Source organism: Dasypus novemcinctus, chromosome 13 (genome assembly GCF_030445035.2).
Source record: "Dasypus novemcinctus isolate mDasNov1 chromosome 13, mDasNov1.1.hap2, whole genome shotgun sequence".
NCBI classification, from domain to species: Eukaryota; Metazoa; Chordata; class Mammalia; order Cingulata; family Dasypodidae; genus Dasypus; species Dasypus novemcinctus.
The window spans coordinates 50058004-50074952 of record NC_080685.1 but is presented as its reverse complement, the minus strand read 5'-3'; the positions used below and the strand labels follow the sequence as shown (position 1 = coordinate 50074952).

Below are 16949 nucleotides of genomic sequence, written 5' to 3'. Positions count from 1 at the left end.
CTTCTGCAGTCCTTTAACTGTTTTCTGGAGCTTTGAGAAAGATATGTCTGCCTGTTCTTACTGGTTGTTCAAAGCTTCTTTTGGTTAAGTGAACAGAGCCCTGAAATTTCCTACTCTACCATCTTCATTCTCAACAATATTTTATAGTTTTCCATGTCTAGATCTTGTACATTATTTTTGTTAAATTTATGCTTAAGTATTTCATATTTTATGATGCCACTAAAACAGCATTTAACTATAATTCATTACTTTTATATAGAAATCGAATTTTTATAGATTACATTGGATTTCTGCACAGTTATGTTTTACAAATAAAGACTGTTTTACTTCCTCCTATCCAAACTGCATGTCTATTGCACTGACTAGAACATCCACTACAGTGCTGAATAGAAGTAGTAAGAGAGGACATCCTTGTCTGATTCTTGATGTTAGGGGAAAGCATTGAGTTTTTCCCTGTTAAATTTGATGTTCTTTAAAGTTCTTACCTAGTTCTTAGGTTGACCTTGGGTTCAAAGTATTAATTTTCTATCAGTTTCAATGTATAACTTGTTTTGGAATGGCATACTTGTCCAGAGAAGACTTAATTAGCACTTTAAAGACTTAAATAGCACAAATTTAAAGGAATAACACTCAAAGGTATTAAGGCAAAAATAAGTCCTTTTGTAGTCAGAGTCTCTTATGCCAGCCCTCAAGCTGGGATTCTTTATTCTCCAGAAAGACATGTATATTTTTCAGAGCTTCACATACAGAAACATATTTTTTTTACAGAAATGGATGTTTTTAGGAAGTTTTACTACAGGAAAGTATACTTTTAAAAATGACAAGTATTAAAAGATATTAATTGGTATGCTGTGCCAAAGATCCTTGTTCAACTCGCAGGAATTAACATGCAGTAAGACTAGAGTTTGGGATTTGTTGTCATGTAGTAAGTAAATTTTTGGTTTGTGTATTTGGGGATAGGGTAGTACTAAATACTATAGCATAATACTCAGGTAAAGAGCCTGAGGGCATCCAACAAGACATAAAGAATAATATCTCAAGAAACCGATATTCTTGTCATGCCTTTTTCACAGCTAAAGCTATCAGAATATTAAAAGGATTTTTAAATGAAACAGAGAAAAAATACATTAAATAAGTAACAGTAGACAATTTGACTTTTTTCTCATTAATGTGTTTATCTCAATAGTTTCCTGTTCTCTTTACCTCATTTAGAAATTTCTATATGTCTGAATTTTTAAGGACCTATTTTCTGTTTTGTGGTTCACACCTTATTCTTTATCTTCAGGCAAATTGTAATTACTTAAATATCCAAAAGTTATCATGCCCAGAATATTAAAATATTACTGGTTAAGGTGATGTAACTCTGACTGTAATAAGGAGATAATAACTTGAGAAATATTGTTATTTTTGTTGATGCTTGTATTTCCCCTGTGCTATATTATTCAGTTTAAGATAAGAAATCGAAAAACATGTACATTTACTAATGATTTGAATTATTTTTTTCTCTTTATACATCCCCTGCCAATCAGCATTTCATCATAGCCTAAGTTTAAGGTGAATTGCACTTTTAGTTGATCATAAAACTATTTATGTTCCCTGGTAGTTTAGTGGTTATGGTATGGCAAAGTTGATTGATTAGAACATCCTGTGCATAATTAATAATTATATAAATGCTTATTTCTCTGAAAGTTATAGCATTCATAAGAATTAAGTTAATAGTGTTAATTAAGTCTAGATGTGATTTCATGTCATTTCATTCTAGCAATACCAGTAAAATTGTGTTTTCTTCTGAGAAATGACTGATCCATGTTTAGAATCCAACTTGATTGTATGAGTGTTTTCTGTTTTTGTTTTTGTTTGGTTGTTTAATGCCATCATTGGTGTTCTTTTTTCAGGAGGGGACCATCTGGACCAAGATTTGGACCTAGAAATGATAAAATTAAGCAGTAAGTTCTTGAGATACTCATTTGCTTAAATGATTATTATATTTCTGTGTTGACCAGTTTTGGCAACCTATGGCTAGTTCACCAAATCTGGCAATTGCCTGTTTTTGTAAATAAAGTTTTATTGGAACACAGCAATCCCCACTTGACTGCGTAGTGTCTATGGCTGCTGTGAGCTACAATGGCATAGTTGAGTAGTTGCAGCAGAGACATTATGGTCCACAAAACCTAAAATATTAACTGGCCCTTTCCAGAAAAATTTGCTGAGCCCTGATGTTGACTATTATGACTGGGTTATAAAAGCTCAATTTTTAAAATTTTTGCAAAGCCAATTCTGAATTATAGCTAAGGAAATGCAATTCCGGTTTTGTTTTTTAATTTTTTTCAACTTGATTACCTTATGTCAAATCCATTGATCCAATATAATCTGAAGATCTATTTTGGTTTTAAATCTACAGTTTTGATTCCCATTTTCTGAGCTAGAATAAAAGTAATATACTAGATTTAGTTCTTTGAATTATAATATATTTTTTATGAGCTTCCAGAATTTTTTCATATATTTTACTTATTCTAATCCATATGTTGGTCTAACTTTTATGGCTAATTAATTTTTAGTTTAAAATTTTGACTATATATTATTCGTGGTAGATGATGGGTTATAGACTGTATTGAATGCTTCTAATTTTGGTAAGCTTATGAGTCCTGGCAGGAAGGAAGAAAGAATGGACAGAGCAGTGAATCATGCATTAGGTTGAGCAAAGGTTGAAGGAAGGACACCGAGCCAACTGACCAAGCTTAAAGAACAACTTTAAAAGGCAAACAGAATAACCCAGGTTCAGGATCTAAAGAGGGATAATAGTTGCTATCCTGATTCTGGAAATAGTCAACACATGAATGAGAAGAATATTATAATAATGTATCTAGTTATTGGTCAAGTATTTGGACTTTAGTAGTCGCTTGAGTCAGATAGCAGTTAGTGTGAGAAAATATGTCCATACTTAGCCTAATCCTAGCTAATGGATTCCAAGATCCAGAAACAAGGTGCCAACAAATTAATTGGAGTTCTAGACAGTGTATTAGTTTTCTGTTGCTGCATAATAACTTACCACAAATTTAGTGGCTTAAAACAACACATTTCTTATTTTACAATTTCCATGGGTCATGAGTTTGGGAATGGCTTAGGTAGGTCCTCTGCACAGGGTTTCACAAGGCTGCACTCAGAATATCAGCTGAGGTGTCATCTGAGGCGCATGACAGAGTTAACATGGTTATTGACAAGCTTCATCTCCTTGCAACTTGAAAACTCATGGCAAGTAGGAAATAGAGTCTCTGCTGCTTCCTGTCTCTGGTCTGGGGAAAGACCTAAGCCCTCTTTTAAAGGGCTTACTTGATTAGAGTAGGCCCACCTAGGAAAATCTCCCTTTTGATTACTCAAAGTACAACTGATTAAGGATCATAATTGCATCTGCAGAACCCCTTCTTCTTTGCCGAATAACATGACATAATTACAGGAGTCATATCCCAAACCTTTGCTTTATTTTGTTGCTTAGAAGCAAGATACAGGTCCTGCCTATACAGGAGAGGATGACACAAAGGCATAAATACAGGGTCCATCTTAGAATTCCTCCTACCACACAGAGTAACCAGATAGACAGCAGGATGAGAATCTTCTGGGTTGCAGGATCCATGGGGGAATGAACCTGTCTGTATTTTCAATTATTGTGTGCTCAGTGCTTAGCACAGTGCCTGGCATATAGTAGGCCTTTAGTATTACATGTTAAATGATTGCATGAGAAAAAAGTGGGTGGTAGAATGTTGCAAATTGGAGGATTCTTGGACTTGAGGTTTACTCACTGCTCACTGTATTAGTCAGCCAAAAGGGGTGCTGATGCAAAATACCAGAAATTGGTTGGTTTTCATAGAGGGTATTTATTTGGGGTAGGAGCTTACAGATACCAGGCCATAAAGCCTACATTTCTTTCCTCACCAAAGTCTGTTTTCATGTGTTGTAGCAAGATGGCTGCTAATGTCTGGGAGGGTTCAGGCTTCCTGGGTTCCTCTGGGCTCAGCTCCTCTGTTTTCTCCACAAGGTCAGCTGTAGACTGTAGGCTCTCTAGGCTTTGCCTCTTTCCATAAGGACAGCTGTAGACTATCAGGGGAACAGCTCTGTCTCTTTCCCGGGGACTCCAGCTTAAGACTTGAGCATCAAACTCCAACTTCAAAACTCCAATATTAAGAACCTTCAACTCTGTCCTTTGCCATGCCTTTTATCTGTGAGTCCCCACCCACCAACTGGTAGGTACTCAGTGCCCTAATGACGTGGCCCAATCAAAGCCCTGATCATAACTTAATCACACCCAGGTACAGAACAGATTACAAACATAATCCAGTATCTATTTTTGGAATTCATAACCATGTCAAACTGCCACACTCACCAAATAAAAAATAACAAGTTCATACTATATTTTGCAGTGTTGAAATTCAGAAGTACAGATGAACCAATAAGGATTTTAATTGTTATTCCATCAATATTTCTGAGACATTTGCACTATTACCCAAAAAATGATGTTTGGCATTTTTATGTGATTAATCTGTGATCAACAATAATTCGTGGCCAATCAACTCAAACAAAGCAATAGTGCTGTGTATCATCGTACACAACAATTAAGAAATAAGAAGTATGGAAATGTTATAAAATAGTGATGACACACTTGAATAAAAGAAACTCACCATTGTTAGCAATTTAAGGTACTAAATTAATAGCCACAATTTGTGCTTGGGCAAATTATTTGGCAAATTGTTCTCTATCATCTGGGGCACACTGGCAAGTTATGCCCTGGTTAGATGAGCATTCATGAGGTTGTGTCAACACGATTTTATTTGTGTGTTTTGATGACTGACCTTCTAAACATATCTGGCAGGCCTTCACTCAAGAATGAGAACCACAATACTTATTTAGTAATCCCTTACTGTCCTAAAAGTTATTGTGGTAATTTAATGTATACAAATACGTATTTCATTTGTGCATGTGTGTGCCTAGCACTTAATAACATAGATGTTTTGCAATGACCTCTATACAACTAGTAGTGGTTCTGGGGTTCCCCTGGAAAATCATAGTCAGAAGACCCAATAAGCCATACCCAGCACTAGGCTCACTTAGCTTTACAGAAGAATGCAAGGCAGGAAATAAAGCATGTCAGCAGGATGAAACAGGTATCATCATGGAGACCTGATCTCCAGTGGCAGCTTATGTGTAAGAGAACAAGAGAATGTGGGTGAGAATAGGAGTTACCTGGGCTCAGTGTAGAGGAATGGCTCCACCATAATGCCCTGGTAACTTTGCATATATCCACCTAGGTCACACAGACAAAGGGTGAACCACAGGTAATCTGTGTCTTGGCCAAATGTCTTGTGATCCTCCATAGAACACAAGGGAATGGGTGGCTTGTGAGGATCTGTCTTGAGTTCATCTCCCCTCAGGTCCCATCTTCCTGAGAAGCTATCATTAGACAGTTTCTTATATCCAGCTTCTACTGGGGTATGAGGTTTTCTAAACGCTATAGTTATAGACTACAAAACTGCTTGTTTGCAGTATAGAATTGGCTCCTTAGCAATGGTGTATCCCATAACTCATGTTGCAGTCATTTGGCTGTGTTTGTTTTGATGGCCATTTTGGTGTGTGGGACAAGGACCTGAGGAACTGGTACCTTTGACTACTCTCCTTTTCACTGTACGCATAAGTCATAAACTGACTGAATCTAAAAATGGCTTGTATCTTTACCAGCCAAATCAAGGTCAAGGCAGCCTTGACCTTGCCTTGTGTGCTTCACACTTGTTAGACCCCTCATTCTCTAGAGAAACCAATGAGGAGCTTCTAGGGGTCAAAGTTTTGACTTTTTATAGTTCACTTGCAGTCCAGATGCAGTTTATCAATGAGGGGTCCTTTACTTGAAGTAGTATTGTCTAGAAAATGACATTGCACCTGTAGCAGTTCTCCAAGTTACCTTCTCCAAAAAGGAGGAAGAGTTTTGTTAACCCTTAGCAATATATCATAACTATGTATTTGTCATTTAGAGTACTCCAAGAAGTATATTTATTCTCATCCTACACAATTTTTAAAAATTATTTATTTCTCTCCCCTCCACTCCCCCCCGCTTTGTCTGCTCTCTGTGTCCATTCACTGTGTCTTCTTCTGTGTCCACTTGTATTCTTCAGGCTGCACCAGGAATCTGTGTCTCTTTTTGTTGTATCATCTTGCTGTATCAGTTCTCCGTGTGTGCAGTGCCACTCCTGGGCGGGCTGCATTTTTCCACGAGGGGCATCTCTCGCGTGCGTGTGGGGCATCCCTACGTGGCACGGCACTTCTTGCGCGTGGCAGCACTGTGCGTGGGCCAGCTCATCACATGGGCCAGGAGGCCCTGGGTTTTGAACCCTGGACCTCCTATATGGTAGGCGGATGCTCTATCAGTTGAACCACATCCGCTTCCCTCTCATCCTATACATTGTAAGTCATTTTGGAAAAACAAAACCAAAAACGTTTAACATTACTAGTTAAATGGGCTTTTGGGTCAGAGCCCTCAGTTCTGCCACTTTTTTTGCCCCTCAATTTCTTATTGTAAAGGGGCGCTGAAGGATTGTAATTCTTCATTTTTATTTATTTTTATGTCATTTTGTCCCAAATTTATCCAGGGAGAGGCATTCACATTGGTTTATGTGTCTTGTTGACATGTCCCCATCATTCTTTGGGCACTTCCTTCTAATAAAAGATTTTTCAGGCTTATCCAAGTGTATTTCCTGCTCAGTTCTTCAAGGGGGCATTGTTCCTTTTAGTGGAGAATGGTAGTTAGAAATCAGTATCTGGACACTAGATGTGCTCATTTCTACTGGAGTGTCATTGTTTCTAGGCCCCGTCAGTAGTCAGAACTAGGAAATAGATGTATGTATAGGCGTATATACATATATTCACATACATCCATTTCCTTATTTCTCTGAATAAATTAAAAATCTCAAGATTCATTCTTTCCTTCCCTTTTTCCATATTTGTAATTCCCTTCTTTAACAGTGAGAAACCTGGTCCACATTATCTACACTGTTTTTCTTAAAATTTTTTTGAAGTATGTCATTCATGCATGAACATGCATAAATAATAAGTGTATATGAAACGTTGTAAACTTACAGAGCAAATATGCATATCATCCATACATCACCCCACTGCCAACACCTTGCATCGTTGCGAAACTTCTGATACAAATTATGAAACAGCATCCTCAAAATATTACTACTAACTATAGCTCATATCTTATTTGGTGTATTTTCCCTCAGCTTAACTGATTATTAACACCCTATATTATGTATTTGTTATAGTTCATGAGAGAACGTTCTCATATTTGTCCTGCTAACCAAATCCGTCTTCCACCTCCACACTATATTTGTTTGCTCAGAAATATATAGAAAATTTCAGAATTGCTAACCCATGCCTTTGCCAAAAAGAATACTAATGGGAATTCAATATTTGTTTGAGTCTATTTTGGCTTTAGTCTGAGGGCTAAATAGTGTGATCAAAATTTGAGTTCATCTCCCCCCACCCCCATCAATGTACTTATGTTATTCATTTGAAATATGGTTTGGTTAATTTATTCCCCAATAATTATTGATTTTATTTATTTTCTTGTTATGAATATGTGAAATATTAATATAGTCCCCAAGGTACATTCAAAGAAGTGCCATCCGCCTGCTCATCTGTCTTTTATACCATTTCCATCCACCGCTTGAAGGTAACCCATCTCACTAGTTGACTAATCCTTTCTTTTCACATGAATGGAGACTGTATTTTTTCTTATTTTCTCTTCTTTCTTATATAAAAAGTAGAATTACTGCAGTTTTTTTTCTTCTTCCCCACTCTTCTCTTTTTATTTAACAATATATCCTGGAAGTCATTTCACATCAGTTCATAGAGATCTTCTTCATCCTCCCCCTGCCCCTGCTTTTTTAAAAAAATTGTAGTAACATATATATAACATAAAACTTTACATTTTAACAATTTTTAGGTGTACAGTGGCATTAATTACATCCATAATGTTGTACAGCTATCATTACCATTATCCATTATCAAAACTTTTCCGTTATCCCAAACAGAAACTCTGTGCCCACGAATCAATAACTTCCCACTCCCCCCAGTTCCTGGTAACCTCTAATCTATTCTTTATCTGTGAGTTTGCCTATTCTAGAAATTTCATGTAAGTGGAATCATACAATGCTTATCCTTTCGTGTCTGGCTCATTTCACTTAGGATAATGTTTTTAAGATTTGTTCATGTTGTAGCATGTATCAAGACTTAATTCCTAACCTCTTATTTTTTTAATGTAATGTTTTGTGCGATCTATTTATCTTTTTAAAAAAGACAATAATAACAATAAATAAATAACTTGATTCCTTTTTATGGCTGAATGATATTCCATTGTTTATACCACATTTTGTGTATCCATTCATCTGTTGTTAGACTCTAGAGTTGTTTCTACCTTTTGTCTATTGTGAATAAAATTGCTGTGAACACTGGTGTACAAGTATCTATTTGAGTCTCTGTTTTCAGTTCTTTTGTGTAGATACTTAGAAGTGGAATTGCTAGGTCATATGGTAATTCCGTGTTTAACTTTTTGAGGAACTGCTATATTACTTTCCACAGAAGCTGTACCAGTTAATATTCTGACAACAAAGCATGAGAGTTCCAATTTCTCCATATCCTTGCCAACAATTGTTATTTTCTCCTCTCTCTCTTTAAATAATTTCAGACTTAACGGACAGTGCAAAAATCTCATCTCTCTTTTTTTTTTTTTTTTTTTGACATAATGGGGCTGGGGATTGAACCCAGGACCTGGTATGTAGGAAGCCGGCACCTAACCACTGAACCGCACAGCCTCTCCTAGTTGTTTTTGTTTGTTTGTTTGCTTATTGTTTGGTCTGTTTTGTTTTTAGAAGGCACCAGGCACCAAACCTAGGAACTCCCGTGTGGGAAGCAGGCACTCAACCACTTGAGCCACATCCACTCCCTCACCTCTTTTTTTATAGCTACTCAGTACTCCATTTTGTAGATATATCCCAGTTGATTCAATTACTCTTTTATATGAGTTTCTAGTGGGAAAATCTTTATCTGTGGAATGCTTTTAGCAGGCTGTAGCTGCTTATCTAGGACTGTTTATGTTAAAACAAACCTGTAATTTATGGATTTATGGAGGATAGCTTCCTGGAAAATGGTCCATAAGCTATGTAACTATCTGAATATAAAAAGGAAATGAAGCACTTATAATTGCACGTTTCTTAGAGGCCTTCCTTATATGGTAACCTGGATCAGAGTACATTCTGTGTGGCAAGAAGGGATCCAAGAAGCTGTGTCGGAGGTCTCAGACTTGTGTGTCTGAGTAGTTGTATCTTTGAAATTATTTCTAAAGTTTGGCACTGGATAAGATCCCTGAATTGTGGGAGTCTGACTTGACAATCTGATCTTTTTTTGCTATCTCATGTGTTTACCACCCTGTTTAAGTATACATTAAAACAGTGCTGATCAATAGAACTTTCTGTGATGATGGAAAATATTGTATAAACTGTGCTGTCCAGTACCATAGTCGCTAGCCACATGTGGCTCTTGAGCACTTGAAATGTGGCTAGTGGCTACTGTATTGGACAGTGCAGCTTTAGAATATTATAAAAATGAGTACTCTGATGTGGTCTGTAGCATTTTATAGATGTGCTAAATTAAGTCTGTTGCCTAGCACCCTTAACTTGGAAAGATTTTAAATATTCACATGACTGACTAGCAAATGGGAAACAACCTGAATCGTAACTCAAAAATCTCTTATGGCTGTTCATGCAATGTATGATTCTCTTTGTAATGTTTCCTTTGCTTTTAAATTAATTGAATAGCATTGTAAGTACCTCTCTGGTTAATTGCATACATTATCTGCCAAGAGTAGGGAATCCCCTAACCATAGCCTAGGTCCAGTCATCTTAATTAGACCCCCATGGAACGTTCTCTGATGTAACATAGTTTCAAAAGTTGCACATGACTTTAAAACTTCTTTTGGCAGTAGTACATTAAAAGGCCACAAGATGGTGATGTTAGCTATTCAAATAAATATTTTCTTTATAAAATGAGGCAGGAGTGAGTGTTGCAGAGCATGCCTTTTTTTTCACCTAATGAAAGAGCACTGACATTGATTAACCATGTGTTAAGTGTTAGACTTAGACTTGAAAAATGCTATCACATTTAATTCTCACAAGTGAGATAATTACCTTCATTTTTAAAGTGAGAAAATATGAGGCTCCATAGTGTATGATAAAGCTGGATTACAAACCCAAGTCTGTTTGATTACTCTGACTCTCAACACTACACCATGCAGATCCCTTCTTGACAATTAGAAAAGAGAGATTTCAGGAACACAAGTGCTTTCAGACTCTAGGAAGGATTTAAAACAATGTTGACAATATCTTTTTCTCTCTGCATATTTTTACCTTTTCCTTTGTCATTTTCTTTCACGTGTCTATGATGTATATCTCTACTCTTCCTTCCCAAACCTGCTCTTCCTTTGAGTCCTTAATTTTCTGTTTATGTAAATAGATATCATCCTCAACTCTTCAGTTCAAATTATAAACCTAGGAGTCCTCTACCCTTTTCTCTACTCAAGTAAACCATCTTGATCACTTAGTTCTTGATATGCCCTCCTCTTACATGTACTCCCTTAGCCCAGAACTTTCCCGTTATCCACTAGTGCCTTTTCTCTGCCCAGTTCACTCCTGATTCCTCAAAATTCAGCTCTGGTGTCTCAGTGCCATTCCTGATGCAGGCTGAATTCATCTTGACTACATGACTGGGGGCTTCCTTCCATTGTTCCAGGTAACAAGTGGTAGTGTCATCCTGGGTAACAGCTTTCTAATCTTTCTAAAGGTAGAGCTCGTAACCTCTGTATCAGTGTCCTAGATGAATAGCATAATACCCAACACAAGGAAGTCCTCAATAAATGTTTTTTGAAAATTTTGAAAATATTTGTTGGACCAGATACGTTTTACATTACTTGGGAAATAGAAATATGAGTAGGACAGTTTCTACTTTTAAGGCATTTTCAGTGTAATAATGGGGATAAGGCCAATGTAAAATATAAATAAGCAGAGAATAAATAGCTGTGAAAATGTTAAGGATCATGGGGAAGTATACTATCACTTGTTATAAAAAATTAATTTCAGGGGGAAGCGGATTTGGCTCAACAGATAGAGCATCCGCCTATTACATGGGAGGTCCAGGGTTCAAACCCCAGGCCACCTGACCCGTGTGGAGCTGACCCACATGCAGTGCTGATGCGCACAAGAAGAGTGCCATGCCACGCAGGGGTATCCCCTGCATCAGGGAGCCCCACATGCAAGGAGTGCGCCCCCGCAAGGAGAGCCACCAAGCATGAAAAAATTGCACATGGAGAGCTAACGCAGCAAGATGACGCAACAAAAAGAGACACAGATTCCTGGTGCCACTGACAAGAATCCAAGCGGACACAGAAGAGTACACAGCGAATGGACACAGAGAGCAGACAATGGGGGGGGAGGGGCAGGGGAGGGGAGAAAAATTAATAAAAAATAATAAAATCTTTTAAAAAATTAATTTCAGAAAGCGGATGTGGCTCAGATGATAGGGCTTCCGCCTACAATATGGGAGGACCCGGGTTCAATCCCTGGGGCCTCCTGGTGAAAAAAAAAGAAGAGAGCATGTATGCATGGCGAGCCGAGAGCCCACGTGGCGAGCTGAGTTCCTACATGGTGAGCCAACTGCCCACATGGGGAGCCAAGTGCCCACATGAGTGCCTGTGCAGGAGCCAAATGCCCGCATGGCAAGCCCATGTGAGTGTCTATGTGGCGAGCCAGTGCCTGTGCGGTGAGCTGAATGCCCACGCAGCAAACCAAGTGCCCACATGGTGAGCCAGTACCTGTGCAAGTGAATCATGCAGCAGGATGATGACACAACAAAGAAGAGAGGTGAAGGGGAGAGTCAAAGTGAAGCGCAGCAGAGACCAGGAACTGAAGTGGTGCAATTGACAGGGAACCTCCACATCAGAGGTCCCCAGGATTGAATCCCTCTGAATCCTGGAAGAGAAAGATGAGAAGACAAAAAGAGAAATAGATACAGAAGATCACACAGCAAATGGACGCAGACAGCAGAAACAGTAGGGCGGGGGTGGGGGAGGGGAAAATAAATCTTTAAAAAAACTTTGTGTTTCGTGCATGGTTTGTACTACAAAACCACAATCATGAGATAACCTGTCATCAAATAAAGGTTGTACAATAGTTGCTTTAAGGGTGTTAACCAGTGGATATGAAGGAGAAAGTAACAAGAATTCGTTAATCAGTTAGCATTGAAAACAACGTTGGGAGGTTTCCATCTGCCATAGTATTCTATATTTTACTACATGCAGTTAACAGTACATGTGTGCCATGTTAGTGAGGTAATACCTCTAGAGCACTGCCTAATCTTTCCATATTCATGCAAGAAGAAAAGTTTATGATACTCTAGTAAGAATTTTAAGGGCTCTTTTCCAATTAATCTGCCTATATCCATGGAGTCTTTTGTTATAGGGATTCTGGGACCATAACTATTTTCTCAATTTTTTTTCATTTTTATTTTTTAACTTGTATAGTATAGGTGTATTAATATCCAGATTAGCTGTAATCTGATTGTATGTGAGGAGCTATAGTACATTTCATCCTTTCTGTCCTAACTCTGCTGCCTTAATTTAGGCTTTTATCATCTCTTACATATGGTGAAAAATAATGACCAGGGAATTTCAAGATTAATCCTTGATAAATAATAGCTCTACTTCTGTTTTACAACGAAGGCCTTTGTACCCACTGCCTTATACCTCCTTCCGGGATAACTGGGTGTGGTAGGCAGGACTTACACAAATTATTTGCTAAATTCAACAAATATGTATTGAATGCCTGCTCTGCCCACAGACAGGATCCTTGCATTCTTGAACCTTAAATTCTAGTGGGGAAGGCAGAAAACAAGCATATCAGTAAATAATACATACTTTCACTTAGTGTTGTATGCTATAAAGAGAATAGAATAATGGGATAGAGACAGGCTGTTTCACAGCTTTAATGCTTAATGCAGTGCATTCATGGTTTGTTTGAACATAAGCTCCCTAACAATTGAATTTTTTTTTAAATCATTTGGCTAAAAATGTAAGGATTTATTTCTCTGCGCCCCCACCCCCCATGGCTTCTCATCTGTTTGCTTGTTTTTGCTCATTGTCTGCTTGTTGTTTTGCTCCTTGTCTACTTGATTCTTCTTTAGGAGGCACCAGGAACTGAACCCAGGACCTCCCACGTGGAAGGCTGGTGCCCAACTGCTTGAGCCACATCCACTTCCTGCTCATTTTGATTTTGCTTGCTGTCTGCTCATTGTTTGCTCATTGTCTTGCTTGTTGTCTGCTCATTTTTCTTCATTGTCTGCTCATTGTTTTTGCTCATTGTCTGATTGTTGTTTTTTTTGCTCAATGGCCACTTGTTTGTCTTCTTCAGGAGGCACTGGGAACTGAACCCACCACCTCCCATATGGGAGGTGGGTGCCCAACTGCCTGAGCCACATCCACTCCCAACAACTGGAATTATTGTCTCTTTTGTTTTCCAGTACCCAGAACAGGGCAAAGTAGGTGCTCATAATTTTTTTGTTTTTGTTAAGTGAAGTGATTAGTTATTTAAGTATTTCTGCCATTTCTTCTCATCTAGGATGAAAATCTTTGCCTTTTTGTTTAGGTGATTAGGAGTTTCAGAAAGACATCATCTGAATTTGGGGGCCATGTCAGATCTGTTTAGGCAAAAGAGAATTAATTCTGTATGTCCTAGTTAGGTTGTGCTTCAGTCTTCTATCTTTCAGTGATATAATGTATGGAAGGCTCAGAACTCTGGGAAGCTATGGTCTGTATAAGGCTATACATAAGGCTTTTTAACATGGAAGGGAGGTGACTTTCATTAGATATAGTAATTGCTACTTGAATCTGAGAGTACTTTTTCTGAACCCACCACCCATGTCTAAAATGGGCCTTCATTTCTTTAAAGCAAACTTTTTGAAGATGTGATAGGAAAAGGATGATATACTAGAATCAGAACTCGTTTTCAAAATTACCTATGTCCATTCCTCAGCCCCAGATTCACTGAGTGAGTTTGGGAGATGGAGGTTGGGTAGAAGGCAACTACTTATATAAATTATATAATTAGTAGTAATCCAATATATGTTAAGCATTTTTTAGTTTATGGGAACCATGAGTTCACTTTATTTTCCTTTTAAATATTTCATTTCCATAATTTATTTTATGAAGTAATTATTTGTCTCATAGTTAAAGCAGCAGAGGACAAGTAGACACTTAAAACAAATATTTCTATTTGTATACTCTAGAGGTGACTCCCAAGTGAGAGGAGGTAACTGAAAACAAATTACTGAATGTTTTAGTTTAGATTAAATCTTCACTGAACAGTCTGCAATTGGGTCAGAATAGGCCCTATAGCTAAAGTAAAGGAGGAAATCATATTTCCATCTTGAAAAATAGCAAAAAATTTCCTTTTTGGTATTTGTTTCAAGATAGTCTCATATGTTCCCAGTTGTCTTAAACCCTGTTTTTATGTAAAGGAAAGCTGATGATCAGTGAGGAGTTATACCCATTGTTTATCAGTGTCTCCTAGAGCAGGCCTTACATTTCCATTTTGGAAACAGAATATTTTTCATAAGTTCCTTTTAATAAAATGAAAAATATTATTTTAAAAAAAAAGTTCCTAACATACCTAGGCAAATGCCTTTGTTAGCCTTAGTGTATGTTATACATAGCAAAAGTAGATTATATCTTTGTCTTTGTGATGTCTCAACAGCATATTGAAAAGAAAATGAAACTCATTATTTAGAGTCAAAGTGTTTGACTAACTTCTACAGTTACTGAGCATTAATAGCACATTTAATTTGCTTATGGGTTGGTTACATTTGTAGTCAGAAGCAGAGCTAAAAATAAGTTAAATATTACCTTTATTTATATCATATTTTCTTTAATTGCCAGAGTACATGTGCCTACAAATGGAGGAACACTGCCACAAAACCTTAAGCTTAAAGATTTTATATTTGAATAATTCTCCAAATATTTGCTGTTCTCTATTGTGTCTAATGAAAGTTTCAAAAATTGTAAATATTTTCAAAAGAGGAATAAATAATTTTAAACTTTTTTTCAAATTAGTGTTCAGAATCAGGTGGATGAAGTTATTGATGTCATGCAAGAAAATATTACAAAGGTAATTGAAAGAGGGGAGAGACTAGATGAACTACAGGACAAATCAGGTACACATACTCTATGTATTTTGTGATAGTATTAATCTGTGTTTTTGGTATTTTATTTCTCCTCTGACTTGTCTAACCAAAGTTTAGAAATCTTGGCTTAGGAAATTGATATTTGGTTCTTAAATTTATGATTTCATTGTTTTAGTTTTAACTTCCTTTACTTTGAATCATTATTATTATATTATTTCTTTAATTGTACAGTTGAGAATGGAGAATTTAAAAATTCGCAGTTGAATAGTTAGAGTAGAAAATAATCTTTGGTTATTTTTTTTCCTTATTTCCTATTATGTTGATATGCTTTGTGGTTCTTGTGATCTCAAGGAGCAGAGGTCTCATTACTATTTTTCCAATATTTATTTCAAACTTATCTGCTAATTATATTTTATGCTTTCTCTGGGAACTTAGTAACTGTTACAGGTACAAAGACTGACACCTGACAAATGTCAGTTTTTGTACCAGTGAAAGTTCCTGGCACATATTAGGTACTCAAATTGTTTGAATGGTGAATGGTTAAATACATGAGTAATTAATATTTGCCAGAAGCAGGTGTAGCTCAGTGGTTGAGTCCTGCTTCACATATATGAGGTCCCAGGTTCAATCCCCAGTACCTCCTTGAGAAAAAAAATGTGCCAGACTTGTTAACCAAAAACTTGTTTAACCATTTTAAAAATTCGTATTGTTTTGCTTCAAAATCAGTTTATTTTTGGCATCTTCTAAGAATGTAAACTTTTCCACATGTAAATTTTTTTCAATGGATGTGCCAAGTATTTGAATTTTTAAAGAGTATTTCCTTAACAGAAGTTATAAGTTTATTGAAAAGCAGTGAGACCCTGAAAAGATTTCTCTTATTTTTATAATCAAAATGGATTAGGAAAACTGACCTCCAACAAAGTTCTTTTACAATAGAGTGCGTGAGTTTTGTGGGTAGAGGAAAGGAAGGATATTGTTTTCATGCTTAAAAGAGAATGAGTTTACAGAAGTAGAATTTAATGTTTTCTTGTCTTTGTGTGACTAGATAAAAGAATCCTGTTATGTCGTTTAATCCTTCTCTCCATCCTCTATGTGATATAGAAAGCTTATCGGATAATGCAACAGCTTTTAGCAACAGATCCAAACAGCTTCGAAGGCAAATGTGGTGGCGTGGATGCAAAGTAAGTAAATCAAAATATATTGGATACATTGATTAGCATCTCAAAGGGATTACAAAGGCCTCTAGATTGTAAACTCTGTGAGAACAAGACTCAACTGTCTTGCTTATTGTTATACCTACTGAACTTGGGGCATGGTAGGAACTGAGTAAATACTTGTTGAATTATATTATTAATTACTGTTGGGACAGCAATAATGAGAGGAATCAAGCATTGCCTAAAAAGGTGTGTTTCCATAAATGATTTCATAGAAAGTAACTCCCATTTTATTCATAACTTTACCTCTAGATTTAATATCCTGTAACAAGTATAAATAGTCTTAAAATTTATTTATTAGTAGTATTTTTTGGAGAAATTCATAGCATTAAACATAGCAATATTTTAAAAAATAAAATGGAAGCTAGGGAAAATATAATTTTCTGTTTCAAGGGGAAAAAAGAAAAGCAGATTTTGTGTCAGAATCTGTTCTGATGACTGGAATTAAGAAAAAATAAAATCCTA

The 16949-nt window shown here is 36.7% G+C and overlaps 1 protein-coding gene across 13 annotated transcripts in view; it reads left to right on the top strand.

The window, feature by feature from the left end:
* VAMP4 (vesicle associated membrane protein 4) overlaps window positions 1-16949 on the top strand; it is a 54433-nt gene that overhangs the window by 28690 nt on the left and 8794 nt on the right. For all 13 annotated transcript variants that reach the window (XR_011645497.1, XR_011645492.1, XR_011645491.1 and 10 more), the window contains 3 exons: window positions 1896-1946; window positions 15200-15300; window positions 16372-16451. Coding sequence is in view for 6 of the 13 variants with exons in the window: in XM_012523803.4 (XP_012379257.1) it covers window positions 1896-1946; window positions 15200-15300; window positions 16372-16451 (232 nt within the window). In the remaining 7 variants the exon portion in view is untranslated. The remainder of the gene's footprint in view (window positions 1-1895; window positions 1947-15199; window positions 15301-16371; window positions 16452-16949) is intronic.